General features: G+C 40.4%; 1 protein-coding gene across 1 annotated transcript in view; it reads right to left on the bottom strand.

Annotated features, from left to right (window-relative positions):
• DDX17 (DEAD-box helicase 17) overlaps window positions 1-13,142 on the bottom strand; it is a gene marked incomplete at its 5' end in the record, with an annotated part of 13,368 nt that extends 226 nt beyond the window's left edge. Inside the window, 12 exon segments of the mRNA XM_029085444.1 lie at window positions 1-302; window positions 997-1,236; window positions 5,500-5,559; window positions 5,935-5,996; window positions 6,469-6,579; window positions 6,904-7,076; window positions 7,165-7,325; window positions 9,409-9,550; window positions 9,847-9,912; window positions 10,655-10,788; window positions 10,926-11,025; window positions 12,992-13,142. The exon segment at window positions 1-302 is cut by the window's left edge and continues 3 nt beyond it. Coding sequence (XP_028941277.1) covers window positions 1-302; window positions 997-1,236; window positions 5,500-5,559; window positions 5,935-5,996; window positions 6,469-6,579; window positions 6,904-7,076; window positions 7,165-7,325; window positions 9,409-9,550; window positions 9,847-9,912; window positions 10,655-10,788; window positions 10,926-11,025; window positions 12,992-13,142 — 1,702 coding nt within the window.
• Between the last annotated feature and the right edge of the window lie 3,926 nt (window positions 13,143-17,068).

The following is a 17,068-nucleotide window of genomic DNA, read 5'->3' on the forward strand; positions in this document are numbered from 1 at the left end:
CCCCCTACCCCTGTCCTCGGCGGTGCCATAGCCACTCGTGCCATAGGCAGCTGCTCCATAGCTCCCTTGAGTGTAACCATACTGGCTCTGCGCTGCCCCAAAAGCAGAATTGGGGCTCCCGTAGGCACTGCCATAGGTCTTGTTGGCTCCGTTGGCATAACTGTCACCACGCTCACGGTCTCTGAAGCCACCCGAGTCTCTCCGGCCCTCTTTCACTCCCCGGAGCCTCCTGTCACACTCTTCCTGGTACATCAGGTTAGGGTTGTTTACTGAACTGCTCGTTCGGTAACGAGAACGACCTCCTGGCGATGAATATATTAAAGATTTAGTACCACAACCAAGTCTTAAACATTGAACTCTGGTACAGTCATGCCACCCTTTCTCCCCCTTCTACAGCCACAATTTTGCCCACATGGAGCGAGTTCTTTTGACCGACTACAGCACAGCTCTGCACAGGCCTCTTCATTTTGTTCAAGGGGTAAATACAACACTTTGAAAGGGCTCTTAATGCATGGGCTTGGAGGCAAAGAAATGGATGAAATTCATTACTAACTTGGAAATATAAGGAAACTTATTCCTTCGGGGAATGGGAAGAAAAATAGTCTTGGTCCCTGAAGGCAAAGCCAGTGCATCCCTTTACCGATTTCAATTTTGCACATGCATGCACACACAGCCTGTTGCCTGCGCTTAGGTAGGAGCTGCAAGGAATTAATTAATTCAAGTGAAATTAGCTCTGCCAGGACCTTATCAGGAGGGAAAAAAAAAAACAAAACAGCTAAGGCAAAACAGTGGACTAGCCTTTTTTTTTTTTTTTTTGGACAGAAATACTACATCTATATAGTGTGTTCAGATCTCAGGTACAGACCAGCTTTATTACTGACCTACTGCTTGTTACCTTAAGACTTGCGCTTACTACTTCCCGACCCTCTCTTCATCTTCCCTCCCTCAGAATGGGGAACCTACTCCCTTTGTACCCCTTTCCCCATGTGCCTTTACCTCCACCACCACCTCCTCCTCCTCTGTGGTCCACAAGCTGCATCAGTTTTGGATTGATGGCTTGATTGGCTTCTTCCAACACTTTGATAAGCTCCCTGGCTTGTTTCAGGTTTCCTGGTGTGAAGAAGGTGTAGGCGGTACCTTTGTTGGTACTACGTGCGGTACGGCCAATACGGTGCACGTAATCTTCAGAGCTGTTCGGATAGTCGTAGTTTATCACAAATTTAACATCTTCCACATCTTGTGAAGTGCCCAGGTGCGAAGCACAGTGAAGGGGTGGGGTTGAGGATAGGGAAGAAGAGAGGACGTGCCAACGAAAGGTGGGGAGCACGAATGCAGGTGACAGTAATAAGAAAAAAAAACACCAAGTTAGTAATTGCATGAAATAAATACAAGACAGACTCATCCCAAAAGAGTAGAAGATGCAAATTTTAAGGTCATTAGGAACAAAGATCAGCATCCTGGAAAACAGTGGTAATTTTAAAGCAGTTTTGCCTTGCACTCAAATTCATCCTCCCCAGAATGCACTTCTCTGTCTTCATGTGTCCAAGACACTGATGTTTGTGATGAACTAATTGAATATCATATCTTTTTTTAGGAAAAAAAACAAAACAAAACAAAACCAAAAACCAACTAATGCACAATCTTGAAAGTGAAAATGCCACCATCAGACAGAGCACACTGGGGTGGAGGAAGGGCAGAACTGCCACAGTAAAGCTTTTACTCTGTTGGGAGAAGTCTAACAAATAATAACAGTAATAAGATCACTTACCTTCCCCTGGGTAACATGAAATAAAAGGTAATCTTAAAAATATTTACTTTTACAGTCCTAATAAAATACAGTGAGCTACCTTCCCTAGCCTAAAGCTTAAGACACTCCAATTACATTAATGTTACTCAGTCAACTCTCTAAAAATTATCCAGACCTAGAATATCTTTACTCAGCTGTGTAGTTATCACCAGAATGCATCTGCACTAACATTTCACTGTGCTGTTCCGTCCAGCTCTGGCAAGCTTTCATAATTTTTGTAATTCATAATTCCATTAACAACTCCCTACTTCCAACGTTAGATGAAGCAGGAAATGATCAAAATTGCTTTGCATATTAAATAACATTAAAATTTAGGAGATGAGAACTACACACCTTTTGGAAAGTCAGACTTTGTAAATGTACAGGACAGAACAAAGCAAATGTTAGTGTAACGCTTCAGTGAAAGCGCCTCGTGTATCAAAAGCACCTATTTGCTCTAGTATACAATACTTTAAAAAGCATGGTATTACAGGCAGTGCTGTACCAGCTCATTAAAAAAAAAAATAAAATCTGCATTTTAAGAAGAATATTCTGAAAATATCCAAGATAAAACACAGATTTTTGTTATTTCCTTTCCTTTTTTTTTTTGTTTTTGTTTTAAAGAGAGAAACATTCTCTGTTTGTTACCAGACCGATGCACACTCCCTCCTCCTGTGGGAAACCGCTGCAGCCGATCCCGTCTCTTTGCCTTTTATTTTTGGCGGCCTCCTTTCGAAAACTCCGCCCTCTGACACGGGACCACTGGAGCGCGGGGAGCATGCATCAAGGGTCCATGGCAGCGAGAAGTCCCCACACACGCTCGCTCTGTGAACTGGCTTAGATGCTTCTCTGTAGCCCCATTTGGTTGTGAAGCACCGGAGAACCTGGGCTCAGGTAAAAGTTTCAGGTCCTCCAAGGCTTTTTGTCCCCTATTCGGGGTTCTTAGGGGCAATTGTCAAAAAAATGAAGATACAAAAATAACATCCAAAGGGTCAGGCTGCATCTATTGCCCAGACTGCATCAATTTCAAAGGGGTCGTAAGAAAAATAAAAACAAGAGGGTTGTCGTGACAAGAGGGGGACTTTATGTCTGTTTCTTATTACAGCAAAGGGGGGGGCTCCTCAGTCTTTGCTGACTCCAAAGTCCTGAATCACACCAAAAAAAGGGAGTGAGAAGGCAGGTTTCACAGGGGGCTGCGCGAGTCTCCAGCTAGGGTCCTTGATGCAACTGTTTTTTTAAAAAGGGGAAAGTGAAGTAGAGAGAGGAGTACGTGTGACAGATTGCATCTTCACAGCCAGGGTGTCACTAGTCTGACAAGCTGCAGGCTACATGATCCTCAGTCAGTCCTGTTTTGCACATCCATCAGTAGCAAAGCAACTTCAATTACCAGAGAGGTTACAAAGACATGCTTTCCTGGCAGAAAGCACAGGGAATTGTAGCTACCAATGCAGACGGAACTGACTTGACTGGGGAGAAGCGGGAAGAATGGGAAGGCAGGAAGATGAAAATGCAGGGGTGTTTTCCAGACTAGAAAATGGTCCTGGTAGAGCACGCAGCTCGCTGAAGACCGACCAGAGCAAGTACAAGACTCGGCTTCTCCAGTCTAGCATGCTCCAAAGCGTGCGCACACTCGCAATCTTCCTGCGCTTTTAGAAGATAATGTAGCAGGATCAAGAACTGAAACTGTAAATCATTTCTGACAGCTACCTGGGAAACATTCCCTCTGCCAGACCATCAGGATACCCCATGGCACAGTCTCCAATTATTAATCAGGAGAGACATAAACTAGCAAACATGCTAGTCTAGAGAGCTCTTTAGACCATCAATGTGGATGTGCCCCCACCCCTGCACTGAGAATGATCTGCAGCTGATATCAAAGCTTCTGTTAAAGAAAACAAAACAAAACAAATTCAATGTTTTTAGTTTAATAGACTGAACAAAAAAAATAAAGTAAAAAAAATAAAAAAATCAGTGCAGAGAGAGGACCTCACTCCAGGGATTATCACAAAGAAGTCATTATGGGACTCAGAACTTACCTGGAAGAAGCTTTTTTGAAACCAATGTTCCATTAGGAAGAGGGAAAGCCCTGGTGACTCAGCCAAAAGGCGCGCGCCCCTGTTTTATGTTATTTAGGTAGAAGCCTTCACCTTCCAGGATCTTGGAGGAAGTCGTCCAGAAGTTTGCCAGTTAAGTGACTTATTTTAAGAAGCAGCAAACTCAGGGCCCCAAAACAAGCAGAGATGTTGTTCAGTAACAAGAAACAGACTCTGGTACGTTTCCCCCTTAGCTCAGGTGAAGTGGAGGATGGGAAGCAGGGAGACTGTTTTCTGAAGTGTTATCCAATTGAGTAGTTTTGGGGGGAGTGGGTTGGTTTGGTTTTTTTTTTGAGGGGGGTGAGGCTGTTTTAAATGTCTAGGCAAGATGCACAAAGAAGCTACCAGCACATAGCAAGCCTGTTTAAAAAATGCTGCTAGAGAAAGCAGCTCTCTTTCATACAAACTGGTTTCAGGCCTCAGTCCCTTCTCCCAACAGGCCCAAGTTCTAACTGCACAGGTCCAGACATGACCCTAGAGGGCAGAGACTGAAGTCCATATAACCACCTCTCTGAGGAAGTGTTGGACATTTTTTGAGGGGGGAGGGGAAGGAGGGGTGAAGGTTGTGTGAACAAAGGCCGCCAAGTCTAGTAATGGTCTGCCTCTATTAAAATGACCATATGATGCACAGCACAGCCACCCTTTCAGCATATGAAAAAAGACAGAGCTCAGATAACAGATTTTTAACAGCTAGAAATTTTTCTGAGCTTATCTGCAATGACTCGCAGTAATTCTGTCTAGCATTTACTACAACGAGACATTGATCCCCCAAGTAGTTTATCTTCTACTAAACTCGGGGAGGGGGCAATATCCAGTGTCCATTATTAAACTCGGAGCACTTCAGAAGTCATCCTCCTCTTCTTGAGTGGGCAGATGTATAAGGACTGTGCTTAGCACATCAAGTGTATCACAATACAAATATGCTTATTAAAAAAAGGGGGCACAACTGATGCATCCAGACAGATCATTTTCATACCACCAGAAACTGCTGTGCAATTTTGATTCAGTTACACATTTGGGTAACATGATGTTAAAAGGCCATATATAATCTCAGTGGTCCTGCCTAGAAGGAACACAGAGGAGGGAAGGCTACATGTCAAGACCAAAGATCTGGAGCAGTGCTTTCTCAGATGTGAATACATCTGTGGGGTAAACATGCGTGTACACTGGGGTTGGTAGGTTCACATCTGTGGTGTGTCATATGGGGAGAATATTAGCTATTTGCTGTTGAAATGCTCTCCCATAACTTCCTACTTGAACTTTAACTGACACGCTCTGAACTGAGAGCAATCCATCCCTATCATCCAGCAACAAAAGCTGGATTTGGGGAAGAAGTGAGTGTGGTGGAAGGGTTGGGTTGCATAATTGGACGTCTCTTCTCCCTCTTGGCGATCGATTGGTCATGCCTAGGCCTTGCTGCAGACCAAAGCCTGTTCATTAGGAGCAGGAAGAGACTTTGAATATGAAAGAAAAAAAAAAGATTAATGTTAAAAAACGTATTTCACATGTGGGGGAAAATCACGCTTTGAATTTTTTTTTTTTTTTTTTTTAAGAAAACATATTTCAGTCCAAAGAAGAAAAATATCCAGCAGTAGGCAAGAGTGGTCTATGTGTACAAACCTAGCCCACGAGATGCAACGTCGGTAGCAATGAGGATAGGAGCCTTTCCAGAACGAAACTCTGTAAAACAAAGCATGCTATGAAGTAAGATTTTTCAAAAAGATAAAGTTACCTAAACTTGATTTACACTAAATGCTCATTTTCCAGAATCTCTCTCAAGATGAGTCAATTTCAGAAACCCCAGCAACTCAGCATATAATGTGACAATTATTTTTCAAAATTCAGCTGAGTTTTTCTCAAAAAAAAAAAAAAAAAAAAAAAAAAAAGAGGGGGGGTGCAAATACAACTACTGAAATTAACAATACAAAGGCAAAACAAGTTCTTTTTAAATGTATCTGCTGGGTATAGAGACAAAAAACAGGACTGGAGAAAAGCACGTCTCAGTAAATTCTGCACAGCAGCCCAAGTTATTCTCCCCTCAGTGATGGGACTCACCATTAAGCACCCAGTCTCTTTCTGGCTGACTCTTGTCTCCATGGATACACATAGCTGGCCAACTGCCAAACAGAGATGCACATTAGTATAGACAGAAAGCACATACATTAAAGGCAAGAGGAAGCTTTATTGGCATTTCAGTAAAAAGGAAAAAAATAAGACTAGAGACACATTTTATTCCCTCTCCTCCTCTGGCCTGTATCTACCTAGCAATGTATGTTTTGTTTCTTGCATGTTAAACCCACCACCTACATAAACCACCATCTAAGCCAAATCACATTTGCCATACTGATACAGTCCCAATCAGCGTACTGGTATTTTGATACACTACAAGCTGCCCAGCTTACAAATACTCTCTTTTGCACTAATACTTTGATGGACTGGGAAGTTCTGGGAAACTAAGACTGAATTCAGCCAAGAAAATAATGGACAAGTTGTTCCCAACAACATCATCATGAACATTTAAACCTTCCTGGTTTTGATTACAACTGTTTCCCACTAGAAACATGGGGAGGGAGGGGAAAAGCTAATCACCCATCTCTGCGCATCCTTCGAGTGAGATCATCGCATCGCCTCTTTGTCTCCACAAAGATGATAGTTTTGTTTTCCTTCTCTGCCATGATTTCTTCCATCAGTTGTATCAGCCTAAAATAGACATGAGAGCTAAGATGTACATCCACATATACAAGAATATAGGAGCATTCTCTCAGCTCACATGGAGAACATGTACAACACACATCCACACAAGTCAGTCAGTATCACTTACACAGAAATTAGGTCTGTTGTACAACGGCACGGATAGAATACACCTAAGAGATCAGTTAATTACGGGACTTCCTTATTTTGTAACACTCAATGGTTAAATAATACTACAAGTAACTTCACTATTTGGAATTCATATTTGGCTTACAAAGAAATGTAGATTTTTAAGTACAAAAAAAAAGTGAAATGATGGGAAAATCAGCTTACTTATGGTCTTTCTCGCTTTCCATGCATACATCCACAATCTGCAGGATGTTGTGGTTGGCACTCAACTCCAAGTTTCCCACATTGATCTGAACATAGTCCTGCAGGAAGTCCTCGGCAAGCTGGCGCACTTCTTTTGGCCAGGTGGCACTCCACATCAGGGTCTGTCTGTCAGGCTAAGAAAAAGGGAAAATGGATATATTTAAGGTACTGGACTGTGAATGGGAAACCAAAGGAGGCTGCCCTTTTACAAGGTTCACACACCCTTATCTGGTCAACAATTTTACGAATTTGGGGTTCAAATCCCATGTCCAACATCCTGTCTGCTTCATCCAGCACGAGATATGTACAACGACGAAGGTTGGTCTTTCCTGCCTCAAGGAAGTCAATCAAGCGACCTGGTGTAGCAATGCAGATCTCCACACCTTCAGAACAGAATAAGGAAAAAGAGTAAGGCTCTTCATTTGAATGTCAATTGGTATTTTTAGACAGAATGAATCACCTTCAAGAGCAAAATTGTTGTGTTTTTTTTTAAAAAGTACCACCCTCCTTCGTACCCAAGACTGAGTCATTTCAGTAGAAGCCCTAGTTCATTTTTTTTTTCCATTCTGAAATTACTGTTACAGTGCCATTAGAATAATAAATGCAGTATAGAAGCTAAAAGCTTACTGTCAGAAAACACTAGTGAAGAGCTGTCCAAAAATCAGACATAAAATAAGCTTCCACTCAAGCCTGACCCACCTTCATCCAGGATAACGCAGTCTAGAGAGCTCTCCAGAAAAAAAAAGAGCAAACCTCAGCTGAACTCCCCATGTTAATCAAACATGAAGTGCTCCTCTTGCTACACTGGTCAAATTACTTCCACTTCCACCTTTTTTTTTTTAATATATAAAGTCCAAGCATAGGTTTTAATACTGAGTAATGACATACTGATAGTGACAGACAACCATCCTACCCATATTAGGATAAAAACTGAATTCAAATATTCATAAACTAGTATCAGGTATGGCAATTCATACATTCCTTAAAGGAGGGAGGGACCGGTTGCCACCGATTCCCAAACTTTACAGGCAAGTCCTTCAGTGTCACTGAAATGTCCACAGAATGAAAACTTAGGGAAGCAGGGGGGTGAAAAAGAGCAAAATCCCAATAGCTTTCTTGATACTGCACTTACAGATGCAGGGTATTTTGTGGCAACTCAGATCTTTTTTGTCAGCTTTGTCTCTTCAGAGCTGACAAGGCTGGGCATACTTCTAGTTTCTATGAAGCTCATGAAAGAATTTGATTTCTAATGGCCTGCCAGGGAGACGGAATAAACTGCAATCTCTGTTGTCAATGATGCGCTCCTCCAAAGTAAATTCAATAAATACCCCAAAGATCACAACTGAAAGTTCTCTGGACTCATCTATTCAACAGGCTTTGCTTAAGAAAATACTAAGCAATCATCCCAAGACAGTAACACCCAAAAGGACTGAAAGCACAGAATCTGGCCACATGCTCTATCCAAAGGGCTCTCTTCATAAGCAGAACACCTATTTTACAGCGCATCAGAAAGGTGTGCAAAACCCACCAAGCTGATCCTCCCAAGGTCTCTTCACGTAACCTTTGACTCTTCTCCTGAGGATGCCACTTTTGGATTGGAATGCACTACCATTTTCTGAACAGAGTTACCCCACAGCCTTCTACTATGCATGCCTTTATCCCATTACTGCAGTTCTCAATAATGAGTCTGCAAACTGCAGTGCTAATAAAGTTTTCTGATTTCTTGAGTAGATCTGTATATACAAGCTTACCTGGATAATACTTCTTACATCTTCTCAGGTAATTCTATTTTTTTTTTTTTTTAATCTAGTGAAGATGAAAGCCATCAGCACATTCCTGCATCTGAAACTAGATGTAACTAGCCCTTGATTATGAAAGTTAGGTCACTTCAGCATTACTGTGTTAGGGTGGTTGCTGTAGAACCACGCTTCCTCATCATTCCCAACTCCAGCCCCTTGCTATGTACAAAAGGCAGTTACAGAACATTAAGGGGCACATGAACAGAAATAGAGCTTAATACTTACGAAATATATATAAAAAACCCACAACCCCACTGTCTAAAGAAGTTTCTATACATCCAGAAATTAAGTTTGATGATTTGAACAAGCCTGGGCAGAAAATGTGAAATCTAGCTTAAGAAAAATCATTCCTTAAAACTTGCTGCTACTGCATTTCCTCAAACTAGCCTGTTTTCTTTCTGCTAAGTTTCCTTTTCCCTTTTCTACGTCCTGATGATATTCACAAATGGAAAGTTCAAAGAGAAAATAGAAAGGAAATCTAATATCTGAGTAAGTCACTATACAACAAAGAAGAGAACTGCCTCATGAACTATCACTGTAACTGGAGAGACAGCCGCTCGTTCATGCACACTCCCTTCCAAACAGGTTTAAGAAGATTATTTTCTTTTTACAGAGATTTTACACCACCACCTCCTCCAGAAACTGCAAACAGTCATTTTTAAATTACCTCTTTCTAGATCTCTGATTTGGGGACCTTTGGGTGCTCCTCCATATATGCAGGTACTCTTCAGTCTTGAACATTTGCCATAATCATCAGCCACCTGCTGCACTTGCTGGGCCAACTCCCTAGTAGGTGCTAGAACCAGGCACTGCAAAAGGAATCGATTCAGGATAGCCAAGCTGCACACACATCCCTAACTTAAAGACTCTGCATAGATACCAGAAGCGAAGTTGGACCATCTGCTCTTTATTAGCTAAAACACTTAAGTATCTTTAGACTATGTCAGTAATCACACAGAATTTTAACTAACAAGTGGCACGTTCACATTGCGATAGTAAACATTTCTCTGCTTACTATTCTGATGTACCAATTAAATAAAGTACACATCTCATTAACAATTCCATGTCATACACTCAAAAAGGAAGAGAAATGACAAGCACTTACAATTGGGCCATCCCCTCTCTCCAAATATGGCTGGTGGTTGATGTGAACAATTGCAGGCAACAAGTACTAAAACAGAAGAACTTTAAGTCAAGACACAGGACTTCAATATTCGATGCCAATGACCTCCTGCCATTACAACTGGATCACAACAAGAGCCCACTTAGCCTAACATCCCTTCAGGAAGCCAACACCCCATGTCAGAGACAGCAAGGAACATTGGCTATATAAAAATCAGGATTCTGCAAAACCAGATACTTTCATTTGTCCAACAAAACAGATTTTCAGAGCTGATGACCAACCATATCTGTTTAGACATGAGCACAAAATGTAGTTGCTCAGCACCTCTGACAGGAAGGCTCATTTAAATTTTGAGTCTAAGTTAGCAGAATTGAGCAATCTTGGCTTTAACCAGTGCTTTTCATAAAGAATAAAATTCCTTCTTAACCACTGCAGATGAAATTAATGTATACCTTGAAGACTCAACCATTCTCTATTTTAACTTGCATAGTTAATAAAACAAATACTCTAAAGAGCATATATTGCTTTTTAAACCACAATGACCATAGACCAAAGGGAAGTGACTAAGCATCCAAAAAGAAAGACACACACAAAACACCTGTGAATAAAACAGGCTAGTTGAGACTCGAGTCTCACCCACGACGCAATAAAGCAAGCTTTAAAAACATGTAAACATCTCACTTCATGCTTGTAGTACTGACAAGCCAGAAAACTACTAACAAGTAGCCAAGGGTAATTTCTGTAAAGTGATTAGGAAAACTAAATAATATTAGAATGGAAGAATACATACTGCTAGTGTCTTCCCAGAGCCGGTCTGCGCAATGCCCACCATATCGCGACCACTAAGGGCTAGTGGAAAGCCTTGGCACTGAATTGGAGTGGGTTCTGTGAAGTTCTGGTCCATCAGGGCATCCATCACATACTCTAAACATTTAAGAAAAAGAAAAATTTCTTAAAAGGATAACTGAGGCTTCAGAAGACATTTTCGAAAACAGAACAGGTCTAAACAGTTACTGTTTTAGAGTAATCCTCATTATCTTAAAGAAAGGCAAAATGCTTACGTGGAAAGCTACACTGGTGGAAGGCAAACACAGGCTTGGGGCAGCCCTCCATTCCTCGAATTGTTATCTCTTTCTTTCTTCGCAATTCTTCAACTTCATACTATTTATGTGGAAAAAAAAAAAAAATACAGACAAACACCAAATGTCAGCATGGACTTCAAGTGCATGTTTCTAACTATTAACTCACTACACACCTGTAGACAAGAGCTTCGTTAGAGAACTGAACTGAAATGGAGATCTAAAAAGGACTGCTTCCCTAAAGACTTTATCTTGAGACTGAGCTATCACACAGCTTCCGCAATATTCACAGGTATGAGCTCTCTACGTAGTCTAGGAGGACTAACGTCTCTCTCTTCTTCCAACCAGGCCTTTTTAATGAAAAATGGGTAATATAGTATTTTTAATAAATTTACTCTTTTTCCAAAGGCCATAAATTACCGACAGCTTACAAAGTGATCAGAAACAGCATCAGACAAGAAACATGTTTTATGTGACAGTGCTAAGAACTGAACAAAATAAATAGGCCCTAACACACTACAGACAAGGAGAAGGCAGGGCAGTCCTCCTTCAATTAACACATTCCAGAGGTGGTTAAATACAGAGCTCTTGCTGGACAACTTGCAGCTCAGAAATGTAGCTTGGAATATTTTCAGAACCAGCACTATTTTTCTGCATGGAAGAAGTCCAGGCAACATCATAACAATACCCTAAGATCTCACAATTTTTTTTTAATAATAGAACTTCTTAAAATATTTCTGAAATGTGTATCTACATAAGCATAATTTTAGGATCAGAAAAAGTGTTTTATCTTTGTCTAGGTTATCTTGCAGGCCCAATTGCATTTTCCAACATGCTTCCAAAATTCATGACCTTATTCTAATGCTCATTTAAAAAAAAAAAAAAATCAATAGAAAAATACATATCAATACCAAACATGCATTTTATCCAAAGCAATAAATTTACTATTTGTGAGAAACTCTTGAGCTTCAATGGAAAAGCTGAAAAAGAAAACAGCTTCTGGGAAAAATGTGAAAATCCTTTTAGTTGGCCAAGGTAAAGACAGCTACAGCAGCTAACACTAACTGTGATTCAGCAGTACAAGCAGTTGTCTCTTTCAAAAGCCAATGCCTCCTTTATGCCATATAAATATCTCATAAATATTCTCATAAAGATTTGTAAGTCTGTCTAACTGGATAAGAACAATTTATTTGTTTCCTTGTGTTAAGAGTGAAGTCCCTTAATTTCTAAATACAAAAAGATATTAAAGAGGGGAAAAAAAGATTCTATGCTCAAATTGGGTAGGAAGGGGAGATTACTGTATCTACAGAGTAAACACAAAGTACTGCATCCAGTTTTGAGCCCCCAAAGAGGGAAGGGCATTGTTTTAACAGGGTATGTCCAATTATGGGGAGTACAGGCAGTAAAAAGCACTGGGAGCACTAGGTTTGTTTAGCTTGGGAAAGAGAAGACTAATGGGAATTTAACTGCTACTTTCAACTACCCACTGGGTCGCTATAGAGATTTTGCAAATAATTATTAGGGAGTACAGCCACCCAGAGACGATATAAACTCATCCCAATCCCTGAGGATATTCAAACTCAAAAGGACAAGGCACTAGGCAACCTGCTCTAGTTTTGTAGTTAACCCTGCTCTGAGTAAAGGATTAGACTAAGAGATCTCCCATGGCCTCTTTCAGCCTGAATTATTATTATGATAGAATATTCTTTCAAATGTTTCTCTGTTATCCCTGCCACTCTTGGTTCATTATTTTAGGTTCTTTCAGGGCCTCTCCAGCACTGCAACTCTCAACACTGATGAATAGCTGGACCAGACAAGCATTATGATGATGACCAAACGTAAAGTATCTCATATGAAAACAGCTAAGAGCAGAAGCATCACCTTTGCTAACATTAAATACTGAAGGCAACTAGGACTGGTATCCTGCAGCGTACACACACACCAAACAAGCTTAATTAAGAGACAGCACTATTACACACTGTACCAGACTTCCTTCCACTTGTGATGTTTTCTGTTGTAGGCAAAACAAACACAATCCGGAAACTTACTGGAGTAAGCCTGGCCACTTCCGGATGTTCCACGTAAAAATTCTTCTCAAACTTGGGCAGTTCGTTTAAATCCCATTTTTTCTTACGTAAACGTTCCCCCGGATTACCAAATTTCTTTGGAGGAAGAGGACCTCCACGACTTGCTCCAAACCTGGGAATGTCAAGGTTAGTTATAAATAAATAAAAAATTAATTACTCTGGAATTTGCAGGTTGCTTAAGCATTTTCCACTCTTTTTTCCCCCAAAACTGACGCATGAGCACAATATTGTAGCAAAAGTCACCCCCCCAATCTCTATGATGGCATACAACTTCTTGAAATAACATAAGCCTGTTCTAAGTCAGTTCTAAACCCAAAATCATCTGAATGTTTCCTTCCACTACAGCAATTTCTACATCACTGCTTTAAAGCTCCTGTCTCCAGGTTTCTACCTGAGGGTTCTCTCCCTCAGGACAAAGCTGTGGGCACAGCTATAGCACTTCTCTTGCAACTGACAGTGCACTTAAAACATGGTTGGATGAAAGAGATGAGGCAAATCTTTAACTGTAACTTCCTTGTATCTCTCTCAAGGTGAGCTTTACACAGAAACAGCCACTTCACTGTCTCTCCCTCTATGTCTTCTCTCCGTTTTTACCAAGCAGCATGCCTCAAAGAAAACCAAAGGAGTGACTAACAGAAAGTAAACTCCAGCCAAGCCTGCAAATCCATCTCTAATTCTGAAATCAAAGCAACTAAAAAAAAAAAATTAAAAAAAAATTTCTTTTTAAACGAGAGTCTAACAGGCAGGAAAAGGAAAGGAAAAAAAAGCACCTGTAGAAAAACCATATCCTCTCTCAAATGCTTTTTTATAAAGACTCAAGAGAGTAAGAAACTAATGTTTATTCTGCAAAAAATTCCTAACTAGGAGAACCACTCAGAAGTTACTGCTTGTTCTCTCATGTAAGTTTTCTTCACCCAGTGACTTCAGAACACCTCAGAAGGTTAAGAACTAACTGTAATGACTCACGAATGTATTAGACAAAGCATGAGCTCCTGGCAATAATCTGCAAGAGTAACTGAAAACTCAGTGGCATAAAATGCTTATTTACTGTAAATATTATACATTATATGCTTTAAAATTCCACAAAAAAAAGTTATAGCTCTTTCATTAGTATCATACAAACACAGCAGAAAGTACTTTTCCAAATGCTATCAGGTCAAATTTTGTCCTAATTAAGATTTTTGTTAATAAAGCTACAGCTTTCTGCAAAATACAAATTAATGAGAAAAGCCTGTTTAAAACGAGAGTTTTATTTAGACAGCAAATCCAAAGTGTCTGCACCTTACACAGACAGTTTGCAAGTAAATAAAAAACTGTTAATGAAACAAACTGAAAGCAACAAAAATCCAAAGTAATCTTCTTACACTAGTAACCTGGACGAGGGGGGAAGCTGCTAAAAAATAAAGGTGATCTGAAATAAATTTCTGAATTATCTTAAGTACAAGACTATCTGTTCAGACATCAACTATATTTTCTCTTTAAATCACTTCCCAATGGAAACTGCCAGTGATTAAGAGGCCAAAAAAACAGAACTCAAATTAACAGGAAGAAGAGGTTACATTGTTGGAAATGCTAAGGATGGTAGGTAAGTTTTAAAATGTTTGCTTTGTTACAACTGTTTCATTGAGTCTCCTCCCCCTCCTATAAACACCCTTTATTTTCCCATCAGTATGTCCATCAGATCCCCCAGATGGTCTGCATTTTTGTCATATGAAAAGACTGTGAAACACAACTTAACTTAAAAAATTCATTTATGCATTAAATTTTCTTTCAGGGCAAAGTAAAAAAAAATAATACAGATTTTTACTTACAGGAACATTCACCTTTACTGAAGAAGTCTGCTACTGACCATGCAAACCTGAGGCCAAAATGACAACTACTTCTGTATCCATGGAGTTCTAACAAAACCCAGAGCCTCACTGAAGTCAACTGGAGGTTCAAAGGATCAGTGAGTCTCCTTATGAAAGGAAATGTATGGAAGAACCGATTGCAAGACTGGACACTGAAGCAGCTGGGCACTGTGAACGCCTGCTCCACAGCTCTCCAGCGGGAACAACCCTTGTATTTCACACAGAAGTCACACAGTTTCAGTTCTCCACTCTTACACACAATATGGCCATATGCTGACCTGAAAGAAGTGAGCCCTGCCGCAGTCCTCAAACACTGCCTCTGCTGAAGCTGACCTGTGAAACTGGCAGTAACTGACACTTTACATTCCAATTACCAGTAAGATCCCAATTCGGGATAAACTGACTTAAATCTAAGATTGTTCTACTGATTTGCCAACAGTTCTCTTTTCAAGTGTAAATTCAGACTGACTCAAAACATTCTTCTCTAATACTACCGTGCCATCATTTCTGGGCCAGAACAGAGTGCATGTGTTAAATTCCTGAGCAAAGCAGTACAACTTTCCATTCTAAGAAGTAACCTACAACTCTCCTGACAGGAGGAAAACAGAAAGCCTGTACTGGTGAGCCTGTGAAAGAACCAGCACTGAGAAGGTGGCAAACTTTTAAACCGTGCTTAACCAGCACGCTGGGTGGCCCAAAATTTTATAGAGGTTATTTATGAAGTATCATGGTTATTAGCGGTTACAAATATTTTCACATCTTAAACAGAGGTGTATAACAAACTGAATCCTGATGCATTAAAGCTTACAGTATAATATGTCAAGAAAATTATTTTCCAATGAAATATCAAAAAAACTTCACAAAGAAACACGTAGGCACTCCTTTTAGTTATGCAAAAAACCCCTGATCTGCAAGAGAAGCATTTCCCTATAATCAAAGCTTTACACAAAATGAGATTACACAAATTTTAAGGCATGCCAAGTGTTGTGACAGTGCTTTGGACAGTGTTCTTTTAAGTAACTGTAGATAAATCTGGATACTCAAACTCTCTCACTGAACTCCAAAAACAGCTGGGGTCTGAACTATCTCAAACTTGCCAAAGCATTTACTTCAATGTCCTTGTGTTAAACTGAGCTGGAAATCTCAGTAGTGGAAAAACACCAGAACCCTCCTCTCTGCAAAAAACTGCAAGTATCGTTTAATTTCAGAGTGTGAAATGTGGGTGCAAGATAAAGCAAGTATACAGCTATCTCCCTTCACAGACAATGAGAAACTACATGTTAAAATGCATCGTAACATATAAACAAAATATTCCCGAATCTCTCAGTGGGGAAGGAAAACAAGGATTTTTTTTTTTTTTTTAAGATAATACTCATAAACTGAGATCTAATCTGCCCTATTAAAAATAACAGAACTCACACAGTACATTTATTGTTAACCCTTGAGAATGGAGGTCTAACTACTTGTAATTTAAAGGACAGAAAATGGCACTGTCCTAAATTAGTTCCAACTTTCTCTTTAAAAAGGCCTGGCATGAACGTTTTGTTACTTCCAACCCTTAAGAAAACTCAAGTCTCAAACGATTTATATACTATAATGCCACTGTACTTATTGCTGCCATCCTCAGAATAATTAAAAAAAAATAATAATAATCAAGCCTGCAAAAACCTTATCCGAGCCAAGCATCCTTCAAACAGCAGAATCAAGAGTATCAAGCACTAGGCCTCTGCAGTGCCACACAGACAACTCCTGTCTGACTGCTACAGAAGCTTGGTCATGCTGGCCAGGTGTGGTTCAGGGCCATGTTTACCGAGATCCCCCTCCTGAGTAGGCAAGTCCCCTGCACGGCAGCAGTGCTCAACCTCATTTCCTTTCACGATAAGCCTGCGAGTGCAACTGAGAAAGATCTTTCACCAACTGCCATCTTTTCTAGTAAGTCCAGAAGGAGCAATGACAACCAGAAGGGCGGAGCGTCCAACCACCCTTGCCAGGGACAGCCAGACCGTAGTGGCTTGCGGGGGGTGGGAGGGACGGGACGGTGACACACAGCAGGGGGTAGCAGGCTAAAGGAGAAAAGGGCTGGCAGAAAATAAAATAAGGATAGGGGGCGAAAGGAAAAGGCAGGCCTTAAAACTGCAAGCGAGGCACATACCGTCACACATGAACGATGGAAAAACTAAACAGGAAA

The sequence above is a fragment of the Antrostomus carolinensis genome, unplaced genomic scaffold, assembly GCF_000700745.2.
Source record: "Antrostomus carolinensis isolate BGI_N321 unplaced genomic scaffold, ASM70074v2 scaffold20056, whole genome shotgun sequence".
In the NCBI taxonomy this organism is placed as follows: domain Eukaryota; kingdom Metazoa; phylum Chordata; class Aves; order Caprimulgiformes; family Caprimulgidae; genus Antrostomus; species Antrostomus carolinensis.